General features: G+C 45.6%; 1 protein-coding gene across 1 annotated transcript in view; it reads right to left on the bottom strand.

Moving 5' to 3' along the window:
• The window catches only part of SLC13A3 (solute carrier family 13 member 3), a 65,224-nt gene extending 43,034 nt beyond the window's left edge, over nt 1-22,190 (bottom strand). Inside the window, exons 1-3 of the mRNA XM_075350343.1 lie at nt 21,982-22,190; nt 9,576-9,841; nt 6,632-6,795 (exon numbers count right to left, since the gene is read on the bottom strand). Of these exons, the coding sequence (XP_075206458.1) occupies nt 6,632-6,795; nt 9,576-9,841; nt 21,982-22,092 (541 nt within the window). The 5' untranslated portion in view covers nt 22,093-22,190. The remainder of the gene's footprint in view (nt 1-6,631; nt 6,796-9,575; nt 9,842-21,981) is intronic.
• Between the last annotated feature and the right edge of the window lie 985 nt (nt 22,191-23,175).

Raw genomic sequence — 23,175 nt, 5'->3', positions numbered from 1 at the left:
CGTGAAAGCTGGTAACCATTATACACATCGGGTAACTAAGGTCCCTTAGTTACCCGATGTGTATCATAGTTACCAGTGTACACCGGCTCACACTCACTCTCACACACACCTCACACACACATCACATCGCATCCACACATCAAGGTCCTGCAGCGGCGGAAAATACAGACACATAACAGCACACACACATAACAAACAGCACACACATACACACACACACAAATCAGATCACACTCACTCTCACACACACATCACATCGCATCCACATACTCACAACATCCTGGGATATCGCTTGCTTCTCGGCGGCGGTACTGTGCTGTTAGCTTCCAGGACCTGCGGGAGGATCACATGGCCAGAAGCATGTGATACCTCCGGATGTTGTGAGTATAAGCGCGTATGTGCGATATCGTCAGTGTCTGTGTGTGTGAGTGTATGCGATCGGGTGTGTGTGAGTGAATGCGATCGGGTGTGTGTGAGTGGATGCGATCGGGTGTGTGTGAGTGGATGCGATCGGGTGTGTGTGAGTGGATGCGATCGGGTGTGTGAGTGTCGGCAGAGGAGCACGGTGTGCTGGAGGAGGCTGGGAGCAGAGAGGCTGATCATGGGGAAGGCTGGGAGGAGAGAGGCTGATGCTGGGGGAGGCTGGGAGGGGGAGGCTGGGACGAGGGAGGCTGATGCTGGTGGAGGCTGATGCTTGGGGAGGCTGATGTTGGGGCAGGCTGGAAGGAGAGAGGCTAATGCTGGTGGAGGCTAATGCTGGTGGAGGCTGATGCTTGGGGAGGCTGATGCTGGGGGAGACTGGGAGGGGAAGGCTGATGCTGAGGGAGGCTGGGAGGAAGGAGGCTGGGAGGAGAGAGGCTGATCCTGGGGAAGGCTGGGAACGGGAGGCTGATGCTGAGGGAGGCTGGAAGGAGAGAGGCTGATGCTGGGGGAGGCTGGAAGGAGAGAGGCTGATGCTGGTGGAGGCTGATGCTTGGGGAGGCTGATGCTGGGGGAGACTGGGAGCGGAAGGCTGATGCTGAGGGAGGCTGGGAGGGGGAGGCTGGGAGGAAGGAGGCTGGGAGGAGAGAGGCTGATCCTGGGGAAGGCTGGGAAGGGGAGGCTGATGCTGGGGGAGGCTGGAAGGAGAGAGGCTGATGCTGGTGGAGGCTGATGCATGGGGAGGCTGATGCTGGGGGAGACTGGGAGCGGAAGGCTGATGCTGAGGGAGGCTGGGAGGGGGAGGCTGGGAGGAAGGAGGCTGGGAGGAGAGAGGCTGATCCTGGGGAAGGCTGGGAAGGGGAGGCTGATGCTGAGGGAAGCTGGAAGGAGAGAGGCTGATGCTGGGGGAGGCTGGAAGGAGAGAGGCTGAGGCTGGGAGGAGAGAGGCTGATGCTGGGGAAGGCTGATGCTGAGGGAGGCTGGGAGGGGAAAGCTGATGCTGGGGAAGGCTGGGAGGACGGAGGCTGGGAGGAGAGAGGCTGATCCTGGGGAAGGCTGGGAGAGGGAGGCTGATGCTGGAGCAGGCTGGAAGGAGAGAGGCTGATGCTGGCGGAGGCTGATGCTGGGGGAGGCTGGAAGGAGAGAGGCTGATGCTGGTGGAGGCTGATGCTTGGGGAGGCTGGGAGAGGGAGGCTGATGCTGAGGGAGGCTGGGAGGAGGGAGGCTGGGAGAGGTAGGCTGAGAGAAGAGAGGCTGATGCACACACACACACACACACACACACACACACACACGCGCGCACTGCACAACACACCACACACACACTGGGAACCACAAACAACTGCCCTACACAGACACCCACACACACAGACAACGCTGCACACACACAACACCCAACACACAAACACCGCGGCACACACAAATATACGCACATACCGCACAACACACACATTGCACAAAACATACCTCCCCAAAACACACCACACACACACAAACCGCGCAACACACACACACACACAACGCTACAGACACACAGCGCTCCACAAACAACGCAACACACGCAACACACATACAACACCGCTCTCACCCCCCGCCACACCCAGACAACACCCAGAACATGTACAGCGCCTACACAAACACTTGGTAACTACACACAACAACATCTCTATATATATATATATATATATATATATATATATATATATATATAACAAAAATCATACATGAACTACACAATACGTAAATTCTAGAATACCCGATGCGTAGAATCGGGCCACCTTCTAGTCTATATATATAATTGCCTTATTCTGTCTGTCTGTCTGTCTGTCTGTCTTGCTCCAAAATTGTGTCCTTACGGTGACACAAAGCGGATTGGCCACTGGCCTCGCCATGGCCCTGCCCCCCCGCACGGATTGGTTGCTCGCCCTGGCTCCCCCTCCCCCACTGATTGGCCGGCCGCTCGCACAGGCTCCGCCCCCCACACGGATTGGCCTCTCGCCCTGGCACCCTGCATGTATTGGCAACTCGGCCACGCCCCGCCCCGCCCCCCTCACGCAATGCACGCTCGCTCTGGCCCCGCCCCCCGCACGCATCCCCCGAACTGACACGGAGACACGACTCCCAGGTGAGTACTGTACCCCCGGGAGCTCACATCAGCGTACGCCGCCAACCCAGCCAACACAAACCGTCGCATTGCTGGGGTTTGCCACCGTATGCTGGTGTGGGCTCCCGTGCGAGTGGGGGACGTGATACGCTGGTAACCATGGTAGCATAGTTACCAGCGCATCAAGGTCCTGCAGCAGCGGAAAATACACACACGCACACACATAACAGCACACACACACACACACACACACACACACACACACATCAGATCACACTCACTCTCACACACACCTCACACACACATCACATCGCATGCACACACTCACAGCATCCGGAGATATCGCTTGCTTCTCGGCCGCGATACTGTGCTGTGAGCTTCCAGGACCTGCCGGAGGATCACATGGCCAGAAGCATGTGGTATCTCCGGATGTTGTGAGTGTGAGCGCGTATGTGCAATATCGTCAATGTGTGTGTGCATGAGTGTATGCGATCGGGTGTGTGTGAGTGTATGCGATCGGGTGTGTATGCGATCGGGTGGGTGTGAGTGTATGCGATCGGGTGTGTGTGAGTGTATGCGATCGGGTGGGTGTGAGTGTATGCGATCGGGTGGGTGTGAGTGTATGCGATCAGGTGGGTGTGAGTGTATGTGATCAGATCTGTGAGTGTCGGCAGAGGAGCACGGCGTGCTGGAGGAGGCTGGGAGGAGAGAGGCTGATCCTGGGGAAGGCTGGGAGGGGGAGGCTGATGCTGGGGGAGGCTGATGTTGGGGGAGGCTGGGAGGGTGTAGGCTGATGCTGGGGGAGGCTGATGCTGGGGGAGGCTGGGAGGAGAGGGGCTGATGCTGGGGGAGGCTGATGCTGGGGGTGGCTGGGATGGGGGAGACTGATGCTGGGGGAGGCTGGAAGGAGAGAGGCTGATGCTGGGGGAGGCTGATGTTGGGGGAGGCTGGGAGAGTGTAGGCTGATCCTGGGGGAGGCTGATGCTGAGGGAGGCTGGGAGGAGAGAGGCTGATGCTGGGGGAGGCTGATGCTGGGGGTGGCTGGGATGAGAGAGGCTGATGCTGGGGAAGGCTGATGCTGGGGGAGGCTGGAAGGAGAGAGGCTGATGCTGGGGAAGGCTGATGCTGGGGGAGGCTGGGAGGGGGAGGCTGATGCTGGGGGAGGCTGGGAGGAGAGAGGTTGATGCTGGGGGAGGCTGATGCTGGGGGAGGCTGGAAGGAGAGAGGCTGATGCTGGGGGAGGCTGATGCTGGGAGAGGCTGGGAGGGGGAGGCTGATGCTAGGGGAGGCTGGGAGGAGAGAGGCTGATGCTGGAGGAGGCTGGGAGGAGAGAGGCTGATGCTGGGGGAGGCTGGGAGGAGAGAGGCTGATGCTGGGGGAGGCTGGGAGGAGAGAGGCTGATGCTGGGGGAGGCTGGGAGGCGGAGGCTGATGCTGGGGGAGGCTGGGAGGCGGAGGCTGATGCTGGGGGAGGCTGATGCTGGGGGAGGCTGGAAGGAGAGAGGCTGATGCTGGGGGAGGCTGATGCTGGGGGAGGCTGGGAGGGGGAGGCTGATGCTGGGGGAGGTTGGGAGGAGGGAGGCTGGGAGGAGAGAGGCTGATGCTGGGGGAGGCTGGAAGGAGAGAGGCTGATGCTGGGGGAGGCTGATGCTGGGGGAGGCTGGAAGGAGAGAGGCTGATGCTGGGGGAGGCTGATGCTGAGGGAGGCTGGGAGGTGGAGGCTGATGCTGGGGAAGGCTGGGAAGAGGGAGGCTGGGAGGAGAGAGGCTGATCCTGGGGAAGGCTAGGAGGAGGGAGGCTGGGAGGAGAGAGGCTGATGCTGGGGGAGGCTGATGCAGGGGGAGGAGTGCAAGGAGAGAGGCTGATGCTGGGGGAGGCTGATGCTGGGGGAGGCTGGGAGGAGAGAGGCTGATGCTGGGGGAGGCTGGGAGGAAGGAAGCTGGGAGGGGTGAGGCTGAGAGAAGAGAGGCTGATGCTGGGGGAGGCTGAGGCTGGGAGGAGAGAGGCTGATGCTGGGGACAGAGAGGCTGATGCTGGGAGGAGAGAGGCTGATGCTGGGAGGAGAGAGGCTGATGCTGGGAGGAGAGAGGCTGATGCTGGGAGGAGAGAGGCTGATGCTGGGCGGAGAGAGGCTGATGCTGGGGGCAGAGAGGCTGATGCTGGTGCAGCATGGGGGATGGAGCACGATGGGGGGTGCGCAGCATGGGGGATGGAGCACGATGGGGAGTGCGCAGCATGGGGGATGGAGCACGTTTGGGAGTGCGCAGCATGGCGGATGGAGCACGTTTGGGAGTGTGCAGCATGGCGGATGGAGCACGATGGGGGGTGCGCAGCATGGGGGATGGAGCACGATGGGAGGTGCACACCTCCCCCCAACACACACACACACAACACACCACACACACACTGGGAACCACAAACACCGCCCTACACAGACACCCACACACACAGACAACGCTGCACACACACAACACCCAACACACAAACACCACGGCATACATAAATATACGCACATACCACGCAACACACACATTGCACAAAACATACCTCCCCCCCAAAACACACCACACCCACACAAACCGCGCAACACACACACAACGCTACAGACACACAGTGCTCCACAAACAACGTAACACACGCAACACACATACAACACCTCTCTCACCCCCCGCCACACCCAGACAACACCCAGAACATGTACAGCGCCCTACACAAACACTTGGTAACTACACACAACAACATCTATATATATATATATATAACAAAAATCATACATTAACTACACAATACGTAAATTCTAGAATACCCGACGCGTAGAATTGGGCCACCTTCTAGTTATTTAATAATAGGGTAAGCATCCTCAGATAGGTAATTTATAGGTTATTGTCAAAAGTCCTCATCAGGTAACCCTAATGACTCCTGATAGAGCCCAATACGCAATACCCCATTGTGCCCTTCGGTTAGTGCGAGGAGCAAGATCTTGTACTGTGAGAAAGACTGCCAAAGGCTGGTGAGATTCCGCTCTGGAACTCACAACCCAGAAATTGCGGGCCAGATGTTTGCCAGGAAGTTGTGCTCTTTTGGTGGGCATTAGGGGTACTTATGAGTACATTTGACAATAACGTATATTTATTAAAGTCCTCAATATGGGCTTGCCACTCTGTTATTCTATGAAAAACGCAACCCCAGACTGGTGGTAGGTTCCCTTTAAAGCACCACTCTAGCAGGAAGGGGGGCTTCAGCACTGGAGTAGTGCTTTAAATCTAAGGCCCCTACCCCCAATATTATACTTACCCGCCAGCGTTTTCACACTTATTCGGCATCACTCTGGTCCCGCGGCGCCATCTTGTGTCTTTAACTTGTGAGTGGCTGGAAGTCAGAAGTATCATTACAAAGGCTCAGCACAACTCTATGAGAGCCAGAATGAGGCACACATAGAGTTGTAATGATTTGTGACCCTTGGCTTGCTTCATGAAATACTGGAGCTGCCAGCAGTTCACAAATCGCTGCGGCGGTGATAGAAGATGAAGCCACTGGAGGGTGACTATAAAACTAGGGTCAGAGGCCTTAAATTTAAAGCATTATTCCAGTGGTGCAATAAAAAAAATGCTGAAGTGGTGCTTTTAGAAGAAGTGAGTTTATTTTGTTTAGGTGTAAAGGTCTAGCCTCCAGATTGTCTATTAACATCATAGAGAACAGTACATGGGACTTTGATCATAACTTATAGATAAGTCACATACAATTCTTAGCTCAAAGCCACACTACATAATAACAAATACCAATTTAGGAAAATTTCCATCTACTTGTCCTTTTTTATATATTTATCTATAGAATCTCAATGCAATGACCTAACAATGGCTTTGCAGAATAGGGTACATATAGAATCAATAGGCAAAGCCCTCATTAGATTTTGGCTTAGAGAAAAAGGGTCACAGCACTTAGGGGATATAATATTAGTAGACAATATTAGGCCATTATTATTGGTGTTAAATTCAATGGCTGCATCAGAACTTCCTTTGCAAATTGGACCAATGTGGTAGTGATGTAGGCCCAATGACCTGTCGGAGGTAGCTGTATTACTATTTTCACTCATCTACCAAAAATGTACCTGGGATGTTGTCGTGACTTTTCATAGCATGTTCATTGCTAAATTTTTCACCAAACAGACTCTTAAGAATAGCATTGGCAATAGGAAGCATCATTGCTGTGGATGCGGTGTTACTCAGCCACATGGATAAGAATGCCGTGGTTATCATCATGCCTAGAATAAGCCTGGAATGAGAGAGAGGTATATTTACTCTTCTGGGTGTTAAGAACAGATTATTTCATTGATTAGTTTGATGTAGACTTAAGGGGTATGTCCACTATTGAATTAAATCCCTAGTGCTTCAATGCACCTAAAAATATAAAATAACTCAGTAAATAGTCTTAATAAAAAATCTAGTTTTCTGTACACAGCTCCTCTGCAGGCCTATGTGTTCATAGTTTGGGTTTTCAAACAAGCCCTGTTTAGTCTGTGTTAAGGCCACGTCACACTAAGCAACATCGCTAGCAACATCGCTGCTAAGGAACAACTTTTGTGACGTTGCTAGCGATGTTGCTGTGTGTGACATCCAGCAACAACCTGGCCCCTGCGGTGAGGTCGTTGGTTGTTGCTGAATGTCCTGGGCCATTTTTTAGTTGTTGCTCTCCCGCTGTGAAGCACAGATCGCTGTGTGTGACAGCGACAGAGCAACAACTAAATGTGCAGGCAGCAGGAGCCGGCTTCTGCGGACGCTGGTAACCACGGTAAACATCGGGTAACCAAAAAGCCCTTACCTTGGTTACCCGATATTTACCTTTGTTACCAGCATCCGCAGCGCTCACGCTGTCAGTGCCGGCTCCCTGCTCTCTGCACACATAGCCAGACTACACATCGGGTAATTAACCCCATGTGTACTGTGGCTAAGTGTGCAGGGAGCCAGCGCTAAGCAGTGTGCGCTGGCAACCAAGGTAAATATCGGGTTGGTTACCCGATATTTACCTTAGTTACCAAGCGCAGCATGTCTTCCACGCGGCGCTGCTGGCTGGGGGCTGGTCACTGGTTGCTGGTGAGCTCACCAACAACTCGTGTAGCGACGCTCCAGCGATACCTGCCAGGTCAGGTTGCTGGTGGGATCGCTGGAGTGTCGCTAGTGTGACATCTCACCAGCGACCTCCTAGCAACTTACCAGCGATCCCTATCAGGTTGGATCGTTGTTGGGATCGCTGGTAAGTTGTTTAGTGTGACTGGGCCTTTACTCTACTCATTCTGTCCTGGCTGTTTGCTAATCTGCAGACACATAGAGAGGGGGCAGAAGAAAGAGGCCATGGAGCAGACTTTGTATGGAGACATTTAACTGCTAAAGTATTAAGTATATGGAGACTACAAAAATATTGCCTGTACAAAAATGTAACTACTATAATACTGCCCCTATGTATGAGAATGTAACTACAACAATACTGCCTCCTCGGAACAAGACTGTAACTACTATAATACTGTCCGAATGTATGAGAATGTAACTACTACAATACTGCCGCCTAGAATATAACTACTATAATACTATCCCCTAAGAACAATACTGCCTAATAGGAACAAGAATATAACTACTATAATACTGTCCCTTATACACAAAAATATAAGCAATATAATATTGACCCTATATACAAGAATATAACTACTATATTACTGCCCTTACGTATGAGAATGTAACTGCTACAATACTGCCTCCTAAGAACAAGAATATAACTACTAGAATACTATCCACTAAGAACAAGAGTATAACAACTATAATACTGTTAGACAAAAATATAACCAATGTAATACTGATACTTTTATACAAGAATATAACTAATATGATATTGTCCATATGTACAAGAATATAACTACTATAATACTGCCCCCTAACAACAAGAATATAACCTTTAGAATACTGTCCCTTATATACAAGATTATAACTAATATAATACTGTCTCTTATATACTTAAATATAACTACTATAATATTGTTCCTTATGTACAAAAATATAACCAATATAATACTGACCCTTATATACAAGAATATAGCTAATATAATACTGTCCCTAATATACAAGAATATAAGTACGGTAATACTGCCCCTATGTACTAGAAGATAACCACTATCACACTGCCATTGATGTACAAGAATATAACTACTATAATACTGCCTCCTATGTACAAGAATATAAATAGAATAATACTGCTCTCTATGTACAAGAATATAACTACTCTACTATAATATTGCCCCCTATGTACAAGCTAATTACTATAATACTGTCCCTATATACAAGAATATAACTAATATAATACTGACTCTTATATACAAAACTATACCTACTGTAATACTGTCCCTTATATACAAGAATATACCGTAACTACTATAATACTGTAACTTATATACAAAATATAGCCAATATAATACTGACCCTTATATACAAGAATATAACTAAATTAATATTGCCTTCTAACAACAATATAAGTTCTAGAATACTGTCCCTTATACACAAGAATATAACTAATATAATACTGTCCCTTATATACTTAAATATAACTACTATAATACCGCCCCTTATGTACAAGAATATAACTACTACAATACTGCCTCCTAGGAGCAAGAATATAACTACTATAATACTGTTCCTTTTTTACAAGAATATAACTACTATAATACTGTTCCTTATTTACAAGAATATAACTACTATAATACTGTTCCTTATTTACAAGAATATAACTACTATAATACTGTTCCTTATTTACAAGAATATAACTACTATAATACTGTTCCTTATTTACAAGAATATAACTAATATAATACTGTTCCTTATATACAATAATATAACTACTATAATAATGCCCCTATGTACAAGAATATAACCAGTATAATACTACTCCCATGTACAAGAATATAACCACTATAATATTGCTGCTTATGTACAAGGAGATAACTATATACTGCCATATATAATGCCACTTATGGACATAATGAAAGGAATCATTTGAAGACCATCCCTTACCGAGCAGGCTGAACTCCCACCAACATGAGCACCTTCAGGGCAATTCTTCTGTGCAGATTCCACTCTTCGATTGCAGCAGCCATGAGAAGTCCACTAAGGAATAGAAAGTTTGTATCCAAGAAGTACTGAGGACAGACTTTGCTGGAGGGCAGGATTCCCATGAAAGGGAATAGTACTATTGGCAGCATGGCGGTAACAGCCAAAGGCAGCGCTTCTGTGCACCAATATAGAGCCATGAGTAGGACCACATAGAGGCATTTTCCTTCCTGCAAAAACAATCAGTAAATCATTTCCATAATCATTCCGGAGAACAAGTGACGTCACTATAACCAAGAATATCTGTTAGTGATAAGGAGTTGTATGATATTAGAAAGGGGGCAACTTCTTTATAAACTGCCCGATTCAGCGATTTTGCCCTTTCTACTTTATTGGATGTTCACATTAGAATGGAGACAGCCATGGGGCTTTATACAAGGGGGAATGTGTTCTATCACTATGGAGAATAATTTCCTTAGAATTAATTTATTAATTTATTTGATCTTTATCTTAATTCCCTTTTTATTTAATTGATATTATGTAACTTTTGTCAATAGAGATTCCGACTAAACCCTGCTTTACACGAGACGATAGATTGTGCGATAGCACAATCGATCGTACCCGCCCCCGTCGTTTTTGCGTCACGGGCAATTAGTTTCCCATGGCGCACAAACTCGTTTACCCCCCGTCACACATACTTACCTTCCGGACGACCTCGCTGTGGGCGACGAACGTCCACTTCCTGGAGTGGGCGGGACGTTCGGCGTCACAGCGACGTCACACGGCAGGCGGCCAATAGAAGCGGAGGGGCGGAGATGAGCCGGATGTAAACATCCCGCCCACCTCCTTCCTTCCATTAGGCCGGCGGGTGCCGCGGGAGGCAGGTAAAGCTGCTGTTCATCGTTCCCGTGGTGTCACACGGAGCAACGTGTGATGCCACGGAAACGATGAACAACCTCCGCCATTTTAATTAAACAATTTTATGAAACCTAGCGACGAGTACACGACTCACGATTTGTGAGCGTTACTGCGTCGCTAGGAGGTGTCACACGAGACGACGTCGTGCGGTATGCCGGATGTGCGTCACGAAAACCGTGACCCCGACGACATATCGCAAAATCTATCGCCTCGTGTAAAGCCCACTTAACATTAACTTAACATTTCCTAACAATGATATCATCAGCTCATGTGATCTGTAGGTTGTGGAGTCTTTAGATTCTATTGCTGCTGGATTTTCCTCTTTTACGCTACTGTGGAGCCTGATTTCTGCTTTTTCTGAGAATGTGTGGACTTCTGAATATTTGGAGTGATTAGAGAACTATTTCTTTTTTATATGTAAGTGCTTATCCCATTCCACAAAAGCAAAAGCTGCAACATTTACTCGAAGTCTAAATGGGGCTTTACACGCAACGACATCGCTAACGAGATGTCGTTGGGGTCATGGGATTCGTGACGCACATCCGGCCTCGTTAGCGACGTCGTTGCGTGTGAAACGTACGAACGACCGCTAACGATCCAACTTACTCACCTAATCGTTGTTCGTTGACACGTCGTTCTAATCCCAATTATCGTTGCTGTTGCAGGACGCAGCTTGTTCGTCGTTCCTGAGGCAGCACACATCGCTACGTGTGACACCCCAGGACCAAGGAACAACACCGTACCTACGTCCTCCGGCAATGAGGTGGGCGGCACTTTCTTTCGGCTGCTCTCCGCCCCTCAGCTTCTATTGGACGGCTGCCGTGTGACATCGCTTTGACGAAAGGAAGCGGTTCACCGGCCACAGCGACGTTGCTAGGCCAGTAAGTACGTGTGATGGGTCCTAGACATGTTGTGCGCCATGGGCAGCGATTTGCCCGTGATGCACAACCGACGGGGGCAGGTGCTTTTACCAGCAACATCGCTAGCGATGTCGCTGCGTGTAAAGCAGCCTTTACAGGGTAATAATGGTGAACTCCTTGAATTTGGTCTAGAGTTAGTGAAGTCCAAATCTGTGGATTTCTGTGAAGTTCGCAGATGTCAGGGGAGATAACGTATCAAACAGTGAATCCAAACACTCGATCCTTTCCTTCCTCCAAGAGTCTAGCAGCAGCTTACTTCCCTCTCGTCATTGAAAATACATCAATGCTCAGCTAACAATTATTTAAAGGGACTTTCTGGGCTTGTAACAAGTCTGCAACTAGTCTACAGTATGTGGCTGCTGAATCGTGACAGCGTTGGGTGTGCAGACAGTCACAAATCTCCAGTATTCTCGGTATGAATGGGCAGTCACAACACCATAAGTATTAGATCTGCATACTTGCAGTCACAAGCAGACTAGACTTACCTCCGCTTCTCTCAACAGAAGTGAATTGAGAAGAGTCTAGTTGGCATGTGACCACCTACTTGTACCAGGAATACCAAAGAATTTGCCATGATTTGCAAATCTGCAGTGAATTGAGAAGAGTCTAGTTGGCATGTGACCACCTACTTGTATCAGGAATACCAAAGAATATGCCATGATTTGCAAATCTGCAGACTTTTGTCCCTCTCGTGGACAATCTCTTTTAGGGTAATCCCACACTATCATATAATAAATAGGCCCGATTTTCATCCATAAAAGTCGGACAATTTCTTTCTCACTTGTCATTCGTATGCTGTCCGTATGCAAGCTGTTGTTTTTTTTAGCAGCTATTATATAATTTACAATCATTTATAGGACCATTTACAGTGTTCTATGTTACAGAATGGCAATGTATTCACAAAAAATGGATGGGACAGAGATGGTCTGTGTGGCATCCAATTATTTTTCTAGCATCCATACAGTGGCTTGTGAAAGTATTCACCTCCTTGACATTTTTTTGCGTTTTGCTACCTCCCAACCTGGAATTTCACAGGTTTTTTTTTAAGGGTTTGCATCAGTTCATGTAAACAACATGCCTAAAACTGAACACTTGTTTGTTTTTTTATTGTGAAAGAAACAACAAATTGGACAAAATAACTGAACACTTCAGTGTGCATAATAACTATTGACCCCCCCCCCCCTAAAGTCAGTACTTTGTAGAGCCACCTTTTGTGGCAATTAGAGCTCCCATGAATAAGGCTATGTGCGCACAGTGCGTTTTTCGCTGCGTTTTTGGGGTGCGTTTTTGGCCTTAAAACTGCAGGACTTTGCTTCCCCAGCAAAGTCTATGAGTTTTCATTTTTGCTGTCCGCACACATCTGTTTTTTTTACCTGCGTTTTTGAGTTAAAAAAAAAAATGGACATGTCAGTTCTTTCCTGCGTTTTTCTGCGTTTTCCCCATGCAATGCATTGGAAAAACGCAGCAAAACGCAGAGATCAAAAACGCAGCAAAACGCAGCCAAAAACGCACCAAATCGCGGTAAAAATGCATGCGTTTTTTGATGCGTTTTTTCGACACAGGTGCGTTTTTGTGTGTTTTTAGCGGCCAAAAACGCACTAAAACGCAGCGTCAAAAAGACGCAGTGTGCGAACCTAGCCTAAATCTCTATGAGCTTTACACATCTTGCCACTGGGAGTTTTGCCCAGTCCCCAAGGCAAAACTGCTCCAGCTCCTTCAAATTATATGGTTTCCTCTGCTGAACAGCAATCTTCAAGTCTGACCACAGATTTTAAATTGGATTAAGGTTTGGGCTTTGACTAGGAAACTCCAAAACATTTACACTTTTCTCCTTACACCTCTTGAGTGTTTCTTTAGCCGTATGCTTTTGTTATTGTCTTGTTGGAAGGTGAACCCCAGTCTCAAGTCACTGACAGACTGAAACAGGTTTTGCTCAAGAATATCCCTGTATTTCGCACCATCCATCTTCCCCTAGACTCCATTCATTTCCCCTGTCCCTAGTGTCCAAAAACATCCCCACAGCATGATTCTGCCACCAACCATGTTTCACTGTGGGGATGGTGTTCTTGAGGTGATAAGCTCTGATGGTTTGTGGTTAAAAAGTTAGATTTTTTTATGTATGTGAAAAACACTGACATCTGAATGGGGCATAGATAAGGCCTGTTTCATACCACATTTTTGTGGTGGATTTAATGTATCAATTTGTACTATAAAAATACATTAAGATACATTTGTATTTCTACAGAATACAATAGGAAAATGTTAAATTGGTATCCATTGACAAACTTTTATGCACATATTTGTTCTATCTCTGTTTTACAATAAATAAGTATGCAGCATGCTGCGCTTTCATCTTTTAACCCTATATATGTATATTATAGCACTGATGATCATGTGTGAAAGGGTTCAGGAGCTGTGGCATCGATCTCTAAAAGCCGAGGTCTGGGCATAGCTGTTAGCCATTTAAATGCTGGAGAAAACCTGTCATGATAAAAATAGCAACAAGAAGAGGAATAAATATCCTCCAAAAATTAAGTATTACAGCAAAGATGTACATCTTTGCTGTAAGTAAGAAAATCTGTCATGACGGCGTTTACATGGAAAGTGTGTCAATGTTTGTGCATATCGGCTCCCATTGCCTTCATCACATTCTTGCTGAAAACCCCATCGCTGCCATCTTGGTCTTCCTCTGAATCTAAGCTATATGCTGATCTTCAAAGTACACTAAAGTATTCTAGAATTTAGTATAGATGACTTTGAAGACTAAAAAAACAATGTAATTACTAAAAAAAAAGTTTAAAAAAATATTTAAGAAATGTAAAAAAATTTCACTGCGCTTGTAATTTTTTTTTACCCATTTTTCCTGAACAATTAGACTACAATTTCTTCTGAAAAAAAAAAACAAGTCTCAATGCGAGTATATTATGTCGAAGAAGAATAAATATAGTTATGACTCTTGGAAGAAGGGGAAGAAAAAATGAAAGTGCAAAAATGAAAACTGGCATCTGTTTTTTTCATGTTTTTTTTTCTTTTCATAAAGTCACATGATCTTCTACCCTGCTCATCCCCATTATTGTCCTTCTAAAAAATAGATGATAACTGACAGATGCAACATACAGTGGGGAAAATAAGTATTAGATACACTGATGATTTTGCAAGTTTTCCCAGCTACAAAGAATGGAGAGGTCTGTAATTGTTATTGTAGTTATACTTCAATTGTGACAGACTGAATCCCCCCAAAAATCCAGAAAATAACGTTGTATGACTTTTTAAATGATTAATTTGTATTTTATTCCAGATGAATGTACATAAATCCAGGAATCCAACTCCTCCATTCTTCGATGAACATATAACCGACTAAAACTTGAACAAAGGACCGGCACTCCAAATCTTCTGGAATTTATGAGAATTTATTCCATATAAGCATACAGGTGTAAATATTTACGCCTCTATGCTTACGGTATATGGAATAAATTCTCATAAATTCCAGAAGATTTGGAGTGCCGGTCCTTTTATCAAGTTATATTGTGGATGCCTTCCTCGGACACGCGCACCTTGGATTGTGTGTCGCCTGGAACACTTGCTGCTATATAACCTACAAGTCATCTATAGAAAAACCGACATCAATGCTCCCCTTTTACAGCACTTTTCCACATTTGCAGAATGTCTGACTACCCTACAGACAATGTACAGTTTATTACTAAACTCTCAGGCCAATAACTGGATTAATTAATGGTTGATGTTCTCTGGGTGTAAACAAACTTTCCTCCTTTGAAATGTTTGTCTATAGCAAATGGTAACAATGACAGGAAAGGACGATAGGATTGGAGGTAACAAATCCCATCATTTCAGGTGTTGGTTTTGCATAATGAACAATGAAATTACCTATTTCTAAATTCTTTGCAAAGATATGAAGCTTTTATCCTTTCTGCTCTCATCAACACATCAAAATAGGATTTGATAAACGTCATAGGTTACTTAAGGCCCTGTCACACAGATCGCTAACGAGATCGCTGCTGCGTCACTGTGCCGCAGCAGCGATCTCGTTATGTGTGCCACCTACCAGCGATCAGGCCCCTGCTGTGAGATCGCTAGTGGTTGCTGAATGGTTGGGACCATTTTCTTTAAAGAAGATGTCCTGCTGGGCAGGAAGCATCCCTGTGTTTGACACCTACCAACGACCTCCGAACATGGTCCTAACGCCCGCCGAGATCGTTATACAGGTCGCTGATCGTTACTGCATCGTTGGTAAGATCTGACTGTGTGACATCTCACCAGCGACCTCCCAGTGACTTACCAGTGATACTTATCAGGTCACATCGTTTTCGGGATCGCAGGTAAGTCGTTAAATGTGACGGGGGGTTTAGGGCTCCCTCATTGGAGCGTATAAATGGGACAAGTGCAATTCAATAACATAGGGCTTGAAAACGAAGTTAAAAAAAAATAACATAGGGCTTGGACTTGGACCAATGTTATGCATCGAGGCAGTGCAGGTCTGTATTTTATTCTCAGTTCTATTGGGCATGAGAAAAAAAAATCGTAGCATTTACGGATATATTACTATTCAGTAACATGAATAGAAAACATGGTCTCACTTTTCTGGGTGAGAATGGGACCGACTTTTTTTATACGCTTGTGTGACCGCAGCCTTAAAGTAGTTGTGTGGTGAAAACACATGATCACCTATCTGCAGGATTAGTGCTAACTTATTGATGGGTGTGTGTCCAACCACTTGGACCAGCACTGATCAGTGGAACAGGGAAGGTTTATCCCCAATAGGAAACTTTTATCTCCATTCTAAAATGGAGCAGCAGGTGGAATGTCTGACCGCCAATTCATTGTCTATGAGGATTTCGGAAAAAACAGATACATAGGGAATGAATGGTGAGTAGGGTGAGAAAGTGCACTCACTCTATTCTAAAAGGCCCCAGCAGTCAGAACCCCACCGATTAATAAGTTATCACAAGAGATGAGCGAACCTGAACTGTAAAGGTCGGGGTTCGTACCAAACACTGGGTGTCCAAGGCGCGAGCCTGAACATGGCCTTTTAAAAAAGTCTGTGTCCGCGTTTGGGTGCTGTTTGTATGCTAACCACTAGATCAAACATCAGTGTGCTCGGGTATGCTCTGTGCTTGGCCCAGTCTCTGACTGGCTCTCAATGGGAGTAACAACATTTTTGGATGCTGTCTCTCTCAAAAAAAACCTCACCCTCCAACCCATGGGATTGCTCTGTTTATGGCTGGCTGTATGAGGGCGGAGAACTGCCCAGTCATTGACTTCCATTACACTGTTTACTCGAGTCGAGCCCTTTAGCTCTGGTCCCCATTGACTTATATGGAGTTCGAGGTCCAGGAACAAGTTTAGGTCAAGTCTGGGTCCCGAAATGAACTTTTAACTAAAGTCCGGCCCAAACCGGCTTACCTGAACACACAAGGATCTCATCTCTAGTTATCACCTATCTTGTGGATAGGTAGTACCTTATTTTCATTGGACAACGCCTTTAAGTTGAAAACATATACAATTTAGGTTACGGTCAGTCAAACCATGATTCCGCTGATTGTTCGGCCAGCAGCTATCTCTGCCGTCTTTCCCATAAATCTGTGTCGAGCGCTTGCGTGTTTTCTATGAGAGAGCCGCTGATAGACATCTCTGCTGGTGGCAGGGGCGGACATATCATTGGTGCAATCTGTGTGGTCGCACAGGGGCCCAAAGAGTAAACTGGCCCATTTGTACCTCCAAACCAGGTGGAATTGTGCATTATCGTGAGCTATTGGGCTGAAAAGGGCCCATATATTGTTCTTGCACAGGGGCCCCTTTCTGTCTGTGTCCACTAGTGGCTGGTGGATTATCTCCGCACTGAACAAAAGAATCAGCAGTCCTAAATCAGACATATTAGATTCTTAACTCGCCCTACAATCCGCTGTCTCGGGCCCCCATGCACATTAGGGTTTGACCAGTATAAGGCTGGGTTCACATCACATTTTAAGCTATGTTCAGTGACTGTTGGGGCTTACGTCTGAACACCCATAAAACGATATTAAGGAGTATGCAGCAACGGGACCATTGACTATGATGCAGATACAGTTGTAGTTTGTCATACATCATTTTCAGTCATGTGAGCTATTTGAGGCTGGTAGTAGGCTACTATGCCTTGCTGCCCTCCTCAAATAGACATATATAGCCAATATGTACAAAAAAGCACATTGTGACTCTGTCTGCATAATTATCATCAATGGCCCAATCCGTACATACACTGAATCCCATTTTGCAGGGGTTGAGGCATAAGGCCTGAGGGTGCCATGGATTGTTGGTTGTTGAATCAAATGATATGTGAACACAGCTTTAGTGTACAGTGTATGGGAGGCTTTAGAGGCAGATTCAGATATCCCAGTATGAGGAGACCCAAAAATGAAGAGACCCAAAGAGATCAATCATTGACTTTCCATAATGCTCGTTACTCGAGTCAAGCTCGTCTGAGCGTCTGACCAACTCGAATCAAGTAAGGAGCAATCAAGTATATTAGTGCTCGCCCATCACTAGTAACACATTTTTTGGCCACCAATGAATGGAGAATAAAGATTACACTGACCACGCTGCTTATTAAATTTATCCCCATGTGATGAAAGTCTGGCTTATAGACAAGACAGTAGGTTACAGGGGTTACATAGGTAGAAGAAGCAGCCTGGCTCTGGCGCATAAGAAGACATCACAGGAATGGATGACGCATGGTAATTACTGAGTCTAGTTACTGATTTCTCATTGGGGCCTAAAAGCTTCAAATTTAATGTGAAGGGGTTCTGAGCGTTCACTATAAACTGCTAATTACACCTGCAATATTACAGGCTGTAGATATAACGAACGGCAAAAGAATTACCATGGAAATGTACAAGGATAAGATATAATCCATGTAAAACCTTGTTAATTAAGAAAATTGGATTATAGCCGTTTACTGACACTGGATTACATAAATATGGATTTAGAGGAAACAAGCTGGCAGCGTTGTCGCTCTCTGCGGAAAGTTACAATGAGGGGGAACACAGCCAAACATTTTGATGATGGAAGCAATTTATACAAGTGGGGTATTGTTCGCCAACACACTCCGCTCCTGTTAAGAAATTGGGACAGAAGTTCAAAGTCTAATGAGGATGGCCAGGAACTTCATGGAGAGAAAAGGAGAGCGTTCAATGGAAGGGTTAATCGGCAATTGCTTTACAGTGAAGCTTTACTTCCTTGGGAGCTTGAAAAAATTATACTATTAATTATAGGGTATGATTGACAGAATTGATTGGATGGAGCTCTTGGCTCTCATACACCCCCTGCTGTTATTGAAGTAGTACTGCAGTTTCCATAATCCATGCTGACTAGCAATCTGAGTATGGCCACAATGTGGTAGGATGAAGCTAAGGTACCTGCTCTATCAACATATGGTGGCCTGGAAACAAGCCTATTGCTGATTAGCTGATCCTGGTCATATATTTTATTATATCAAATGAATGCCTGACCCTAAAATACATACACTGGTCATGTCCTACAGACCAAGAGCTGTACTCTATTTCAGGTCCAGACTAAAGCCCCTGTCACACACAGAGATAAATCTGCGGCAGATCTGTGGTTGCAGTGAAATTGTGGACAATCAGTGCCAGGTTTGTGGCTGAGTACAAATGGAACAATATGTCCATGATTTCACTGCAACCACAGATCTGCCAAAGATTTATCTGTGTGTGACGGGGCCTTTAGGCTCACAGAAAAGGCCCTACATGGAAGACCCAATCTTCTACACTGATATGCAATAGAGCATCTAATTTCTGTGGCCTACTAGGGCATATGTGTGTAAAAGATGGAGTCCCCCATTTGGGACATCATTTTAAAGTCATAAGTTGTGAAAATTAATTAGTGAGGGCCTAATGAATGTTTTCTTGGGCCATAGATGTTCTTCTATAAAATGCATAATAACCTCTACCCCATTTCATATAGACGTTTGTTGCATTTTTTATGGAACCCTCTGCAGGGAATTCTAAGCATAACACATCCATATATATGGAATATCTGATATGAACAGGTCTTTTGAGCCATGCATGCCTATGTATGTATCATAAGAAATACAAAAACCAGAGAAAAAAAATGTTCAGCCTACCGTTGTATGCCTTAGATGAAAAAGAATCTCTGATGCACGGAGGATCACCAGATTGGAGGCCCAGGGGAACAAACTTCAAAATATGTATAATAATGGTCATGTTTTTTAATTTTGTATGTATTTTTAACATAATGATCTAAATAAAACAGAAGAACTTTTTTACTCATCTTATTGGCTGGATTCCTATTATGGTGCTGGAGTTTTTTCTACATAATTTAATCATAAGAAATAGCTCTCGGGACAAAAAAAAGTGTATAACCAAAAGCCAACAAAAGGTGTATCGCCAGTCAAATATGCCATTTACTGGTTGCATTGAATTTTGCCACCCATGTGTATAGAGCAGTAACAAAGTCAATTATTGCCTGAAATTCTACTGGTCTAGACGGGATGCAATTAAAATGGCAGCTGATTACCCAATTGGTGTTATGCAAGGTTTCTGTCCAACCAAGGTGAAGACAGAAATAGAAACTGATTTTTTTGTGGAAGTGGAGTAGAAGAGTCCTGTGACCTTGAGTCACTAATACAGACAGGCTACTATCAATTCTTACTGCTGAAACTTCCTAACATAAAAGTTATCAATCCGACCATAAAAATAATTGCAAACAGTGGATCAGCCGTTGTGCCCAACTCATCGGACCATTAAGGCCCCAATAATTATTAGATGAAAGTTGGTTGATCCTGTTGATTGTGGAAGGATTGATTGACCATTTGATGTGTATTGGCACCTCCCGACTCTCCCCTGAGATTATGTTGGGGTTAAGGGTACCTTCACACTTTAGCGATGCAGCAGCGATCCGACCAGCGATCTGACCTGGCCAGGATCGCTGCTGCATCGCTACATGGTCGCTGGTGAGCTGTCAAAAAGGCAGATCTCACCAGTGACCAGCCCCCAGCCAGCAGTGACGTGCAAGCGACGCTGCGCTTGCACGGAGCCGGTGTCTGGAAGCTGCGGACACTGGTAACTAAGGTAAACATCGGGTATGGTTACCCGATGTTTACCTTAGTTACCAGCGCACACCGCTTAACTTAGCGTGTACAGGGAGCAGGAGCCGGCACTGGCAGCGTGAGAGCTGCGGAGGCTGGTAACGAAGGTAAATATCGGGTAACCACCTTGGTTACCCGATGTTTACCTTGGTTACAGCTTACCGCAGGCTGTCAGACGCCGGCTCCTGCTCCCTTCACATTCAGGATTGTTGCTCTCTCGCTGTCACACACAGCGATCTGTGTGTCACAGCGGGAGAGCAACAATAAAAAAACGAACCAGGGCTGTGTGTAACGAGCAGCGATCTCACAGCAGGGGCCAGATAACTGCTCAGTGTCACACGCAGCAAGATCGCTAATGAGGTCACAAAAAACGTGACTCAGCAGCGATCTCAGTAGCGATCTCGCTGTGTGTGAAGTACCCCCTAAGAAGAACCAGACTGTTGGAATTTCTGTAACCAACCTTTTCGATTTTAGGGAAGATAAGGGGAGTCTGACTTTGGCTGTTTTCTCTCTCCTCCTTGAAAACAAATGAAAGAATGGCCAAGCCGAGAGCTCATGTGTATGACGAAACCAGCTGACAAATGAAGGATTGGCCAACAGTTATCTGCTTTGTTTGATCTGCTTAGTTTAGTGATTTTATGAAAGGAGTTGGTTATCCAGGTGTTTAAATTGGAGGCCTATCAACTACTTGACGGAGCTATGGCGCTCTCGAGAGCTTAGCTCCACAGTAGGGATACCTGGTATTACAGTTTAGAAGAAGTAGTAGTAAATTTTATATCCCTACATAGCCACTAATCTAAGTGTTGAGCTATGTCTGAGTACTCAACGCTTGCAGACCCTTTCTACGACACCCTATCACTTTAATATTAGTGGACTTACAACTGGCAATCGATTTTTAAAGAGCAATGCTGCCTCCTGTAAAGAACAATATTAATGCAAAATGGACATTCAGATATAGATCAATATACAGGTATTTTAGTAAATGAGCTACTATGCCTTAAAAATGTTATTATTTTGTACTCCCTTGGCTCACGGGCAGTTTTTGGCAAAATATAGGTGTTTATGTATCCATTATGGCTTTTGTGAACCAAAGAGGACCAGGTAGAATCTACTAGGATCCCATAATCTGAAGATTTAAAGTGATTTTCCATGTTAGGGCATATTGAGATAGAGAGGACGGGGGTCCTGCTTCATTTGAGAAAAGCACATGTCCAGGGTGGAGGACCTAACTGACATGGTCACCCATGGCTGTCATCAATGATACCGGGATTGCCTAGTGATAGGTGTCTGCCTGAAAAAAGTGGGTTCCCCCTAGGCAGACAACCCTAGAACACTACTCCTAAAACTCCTATCAGATATGGTGCTCTTTAAATTACCCCCTATGTGACAGAAAGTAAAATCATTGCAGCCTTACCTGTGGTGGAAGTGTGAGGAGGATAGGACACAAGATCACAGGAGTCAAAATCAAGACAATGTACTTCTTAATACACCAGATTTTCTTGACCAGAGCTATGAGTACAGACATTGTGCAAGGAGGCTGGTGCAGCTCTGGAGTCGCTGATTATATTAGTGTGGACAGAAACTCCAGTGTCACTTTGTAATTCAAACAACACACCCCTGACCCTCGCACCTCCCTCTTCCCCACACAACCAGCACTAGACTTCAGGGACACTTTTTTTTCATTTATATATTTTGGAAAATCATTTCTAGGAATGGGTTATCTTATAAGCTTTAAATAGTTACACAATATCCTAATTTTCCTGAATCATATGAAGTGCTCCCAAAGAAGGTGTTACCCAACTTTCCTAGAATCCTGAGGGTCAAATTTTATTTTACTAGAGACATAAGAGCCTATTTCCATATACCGGTACACCTTCATATATATGTAATTCAGGAGTCTGGGAAAGCGGGGTGTCACACACTACGGCTGCTAAAACAGTTCCCACAAGGATGGCATCCGGGGTAATCAGCCAATAAGTCCATCTTCCGTATTGCTGCCCAACTAGCCTTCATATGTTTGCCAATCAGAAGTCTGGAAAAGTTGGATTCCCTTTATCAGCATGAGCATATTCTCTGCATCCAACTCTTCAAGCAACACTCAATTTACACATTTACCCATCTTTTGCCCTTCAAATAGTTGGTGGGTATATTCTAAGTGGCGTAAAGCAAAAATTAGTAACTGGGACCCTACTCCAAGAGAACCAACTTCAGCCGTGTCCTCAGAACATGAAATGTTTTTGGCCTCCCATTTTTATTATGTTTTTACGTAAAGAGAACCTGTCAGCAGCATTTTGCTGTCATACCAATAAATATGTTACCTGAGGTGAAGAAATCCATTTTGTATATTTCATTATTCGATGTTTGAATTTTTCTTCTCTTCATATCTTCGTGCATCAGGGCAGACCTGTGGGGCGAGACTGATGGAAGGGTCTTCCCCTCTTCTTCAGCCCCTCCGCTGCCTGTGGGTGTCTTTTCATCTTCCTTATCTAAATTTAGCGCTGCTACCGTGCTTGCTGTGGACAACGCTGGAGCAGATTGATGTCATGACAGCCAGCAGGAAAATGGCGCCGGTAGATCTCTCAGTGCCACCGTTGTCATTTTACTGAAG

This window comes from Anomaloglossus baeobatrachus, chromosome 5 (assembly GCF_048569485.1).
Source record: "Anomaloglossus baeobatrachus isolate aAnoBae1 chromosome 5, aAnoBae1.hap1, whole genome shotgun sequence".
Taxonomy (NCBI): domain Eukaryota; kingdom Metazoa; phylum Chordata; class Amphibia; order Anura; family Aromobatidae; genus Anomaloglossus; species Anomaloglossus baeobatrachus.
Note: the sequence above shows the minus strand (reverse complement) of the source record. Positions and strands in the feature narration are given on the sequence as shown.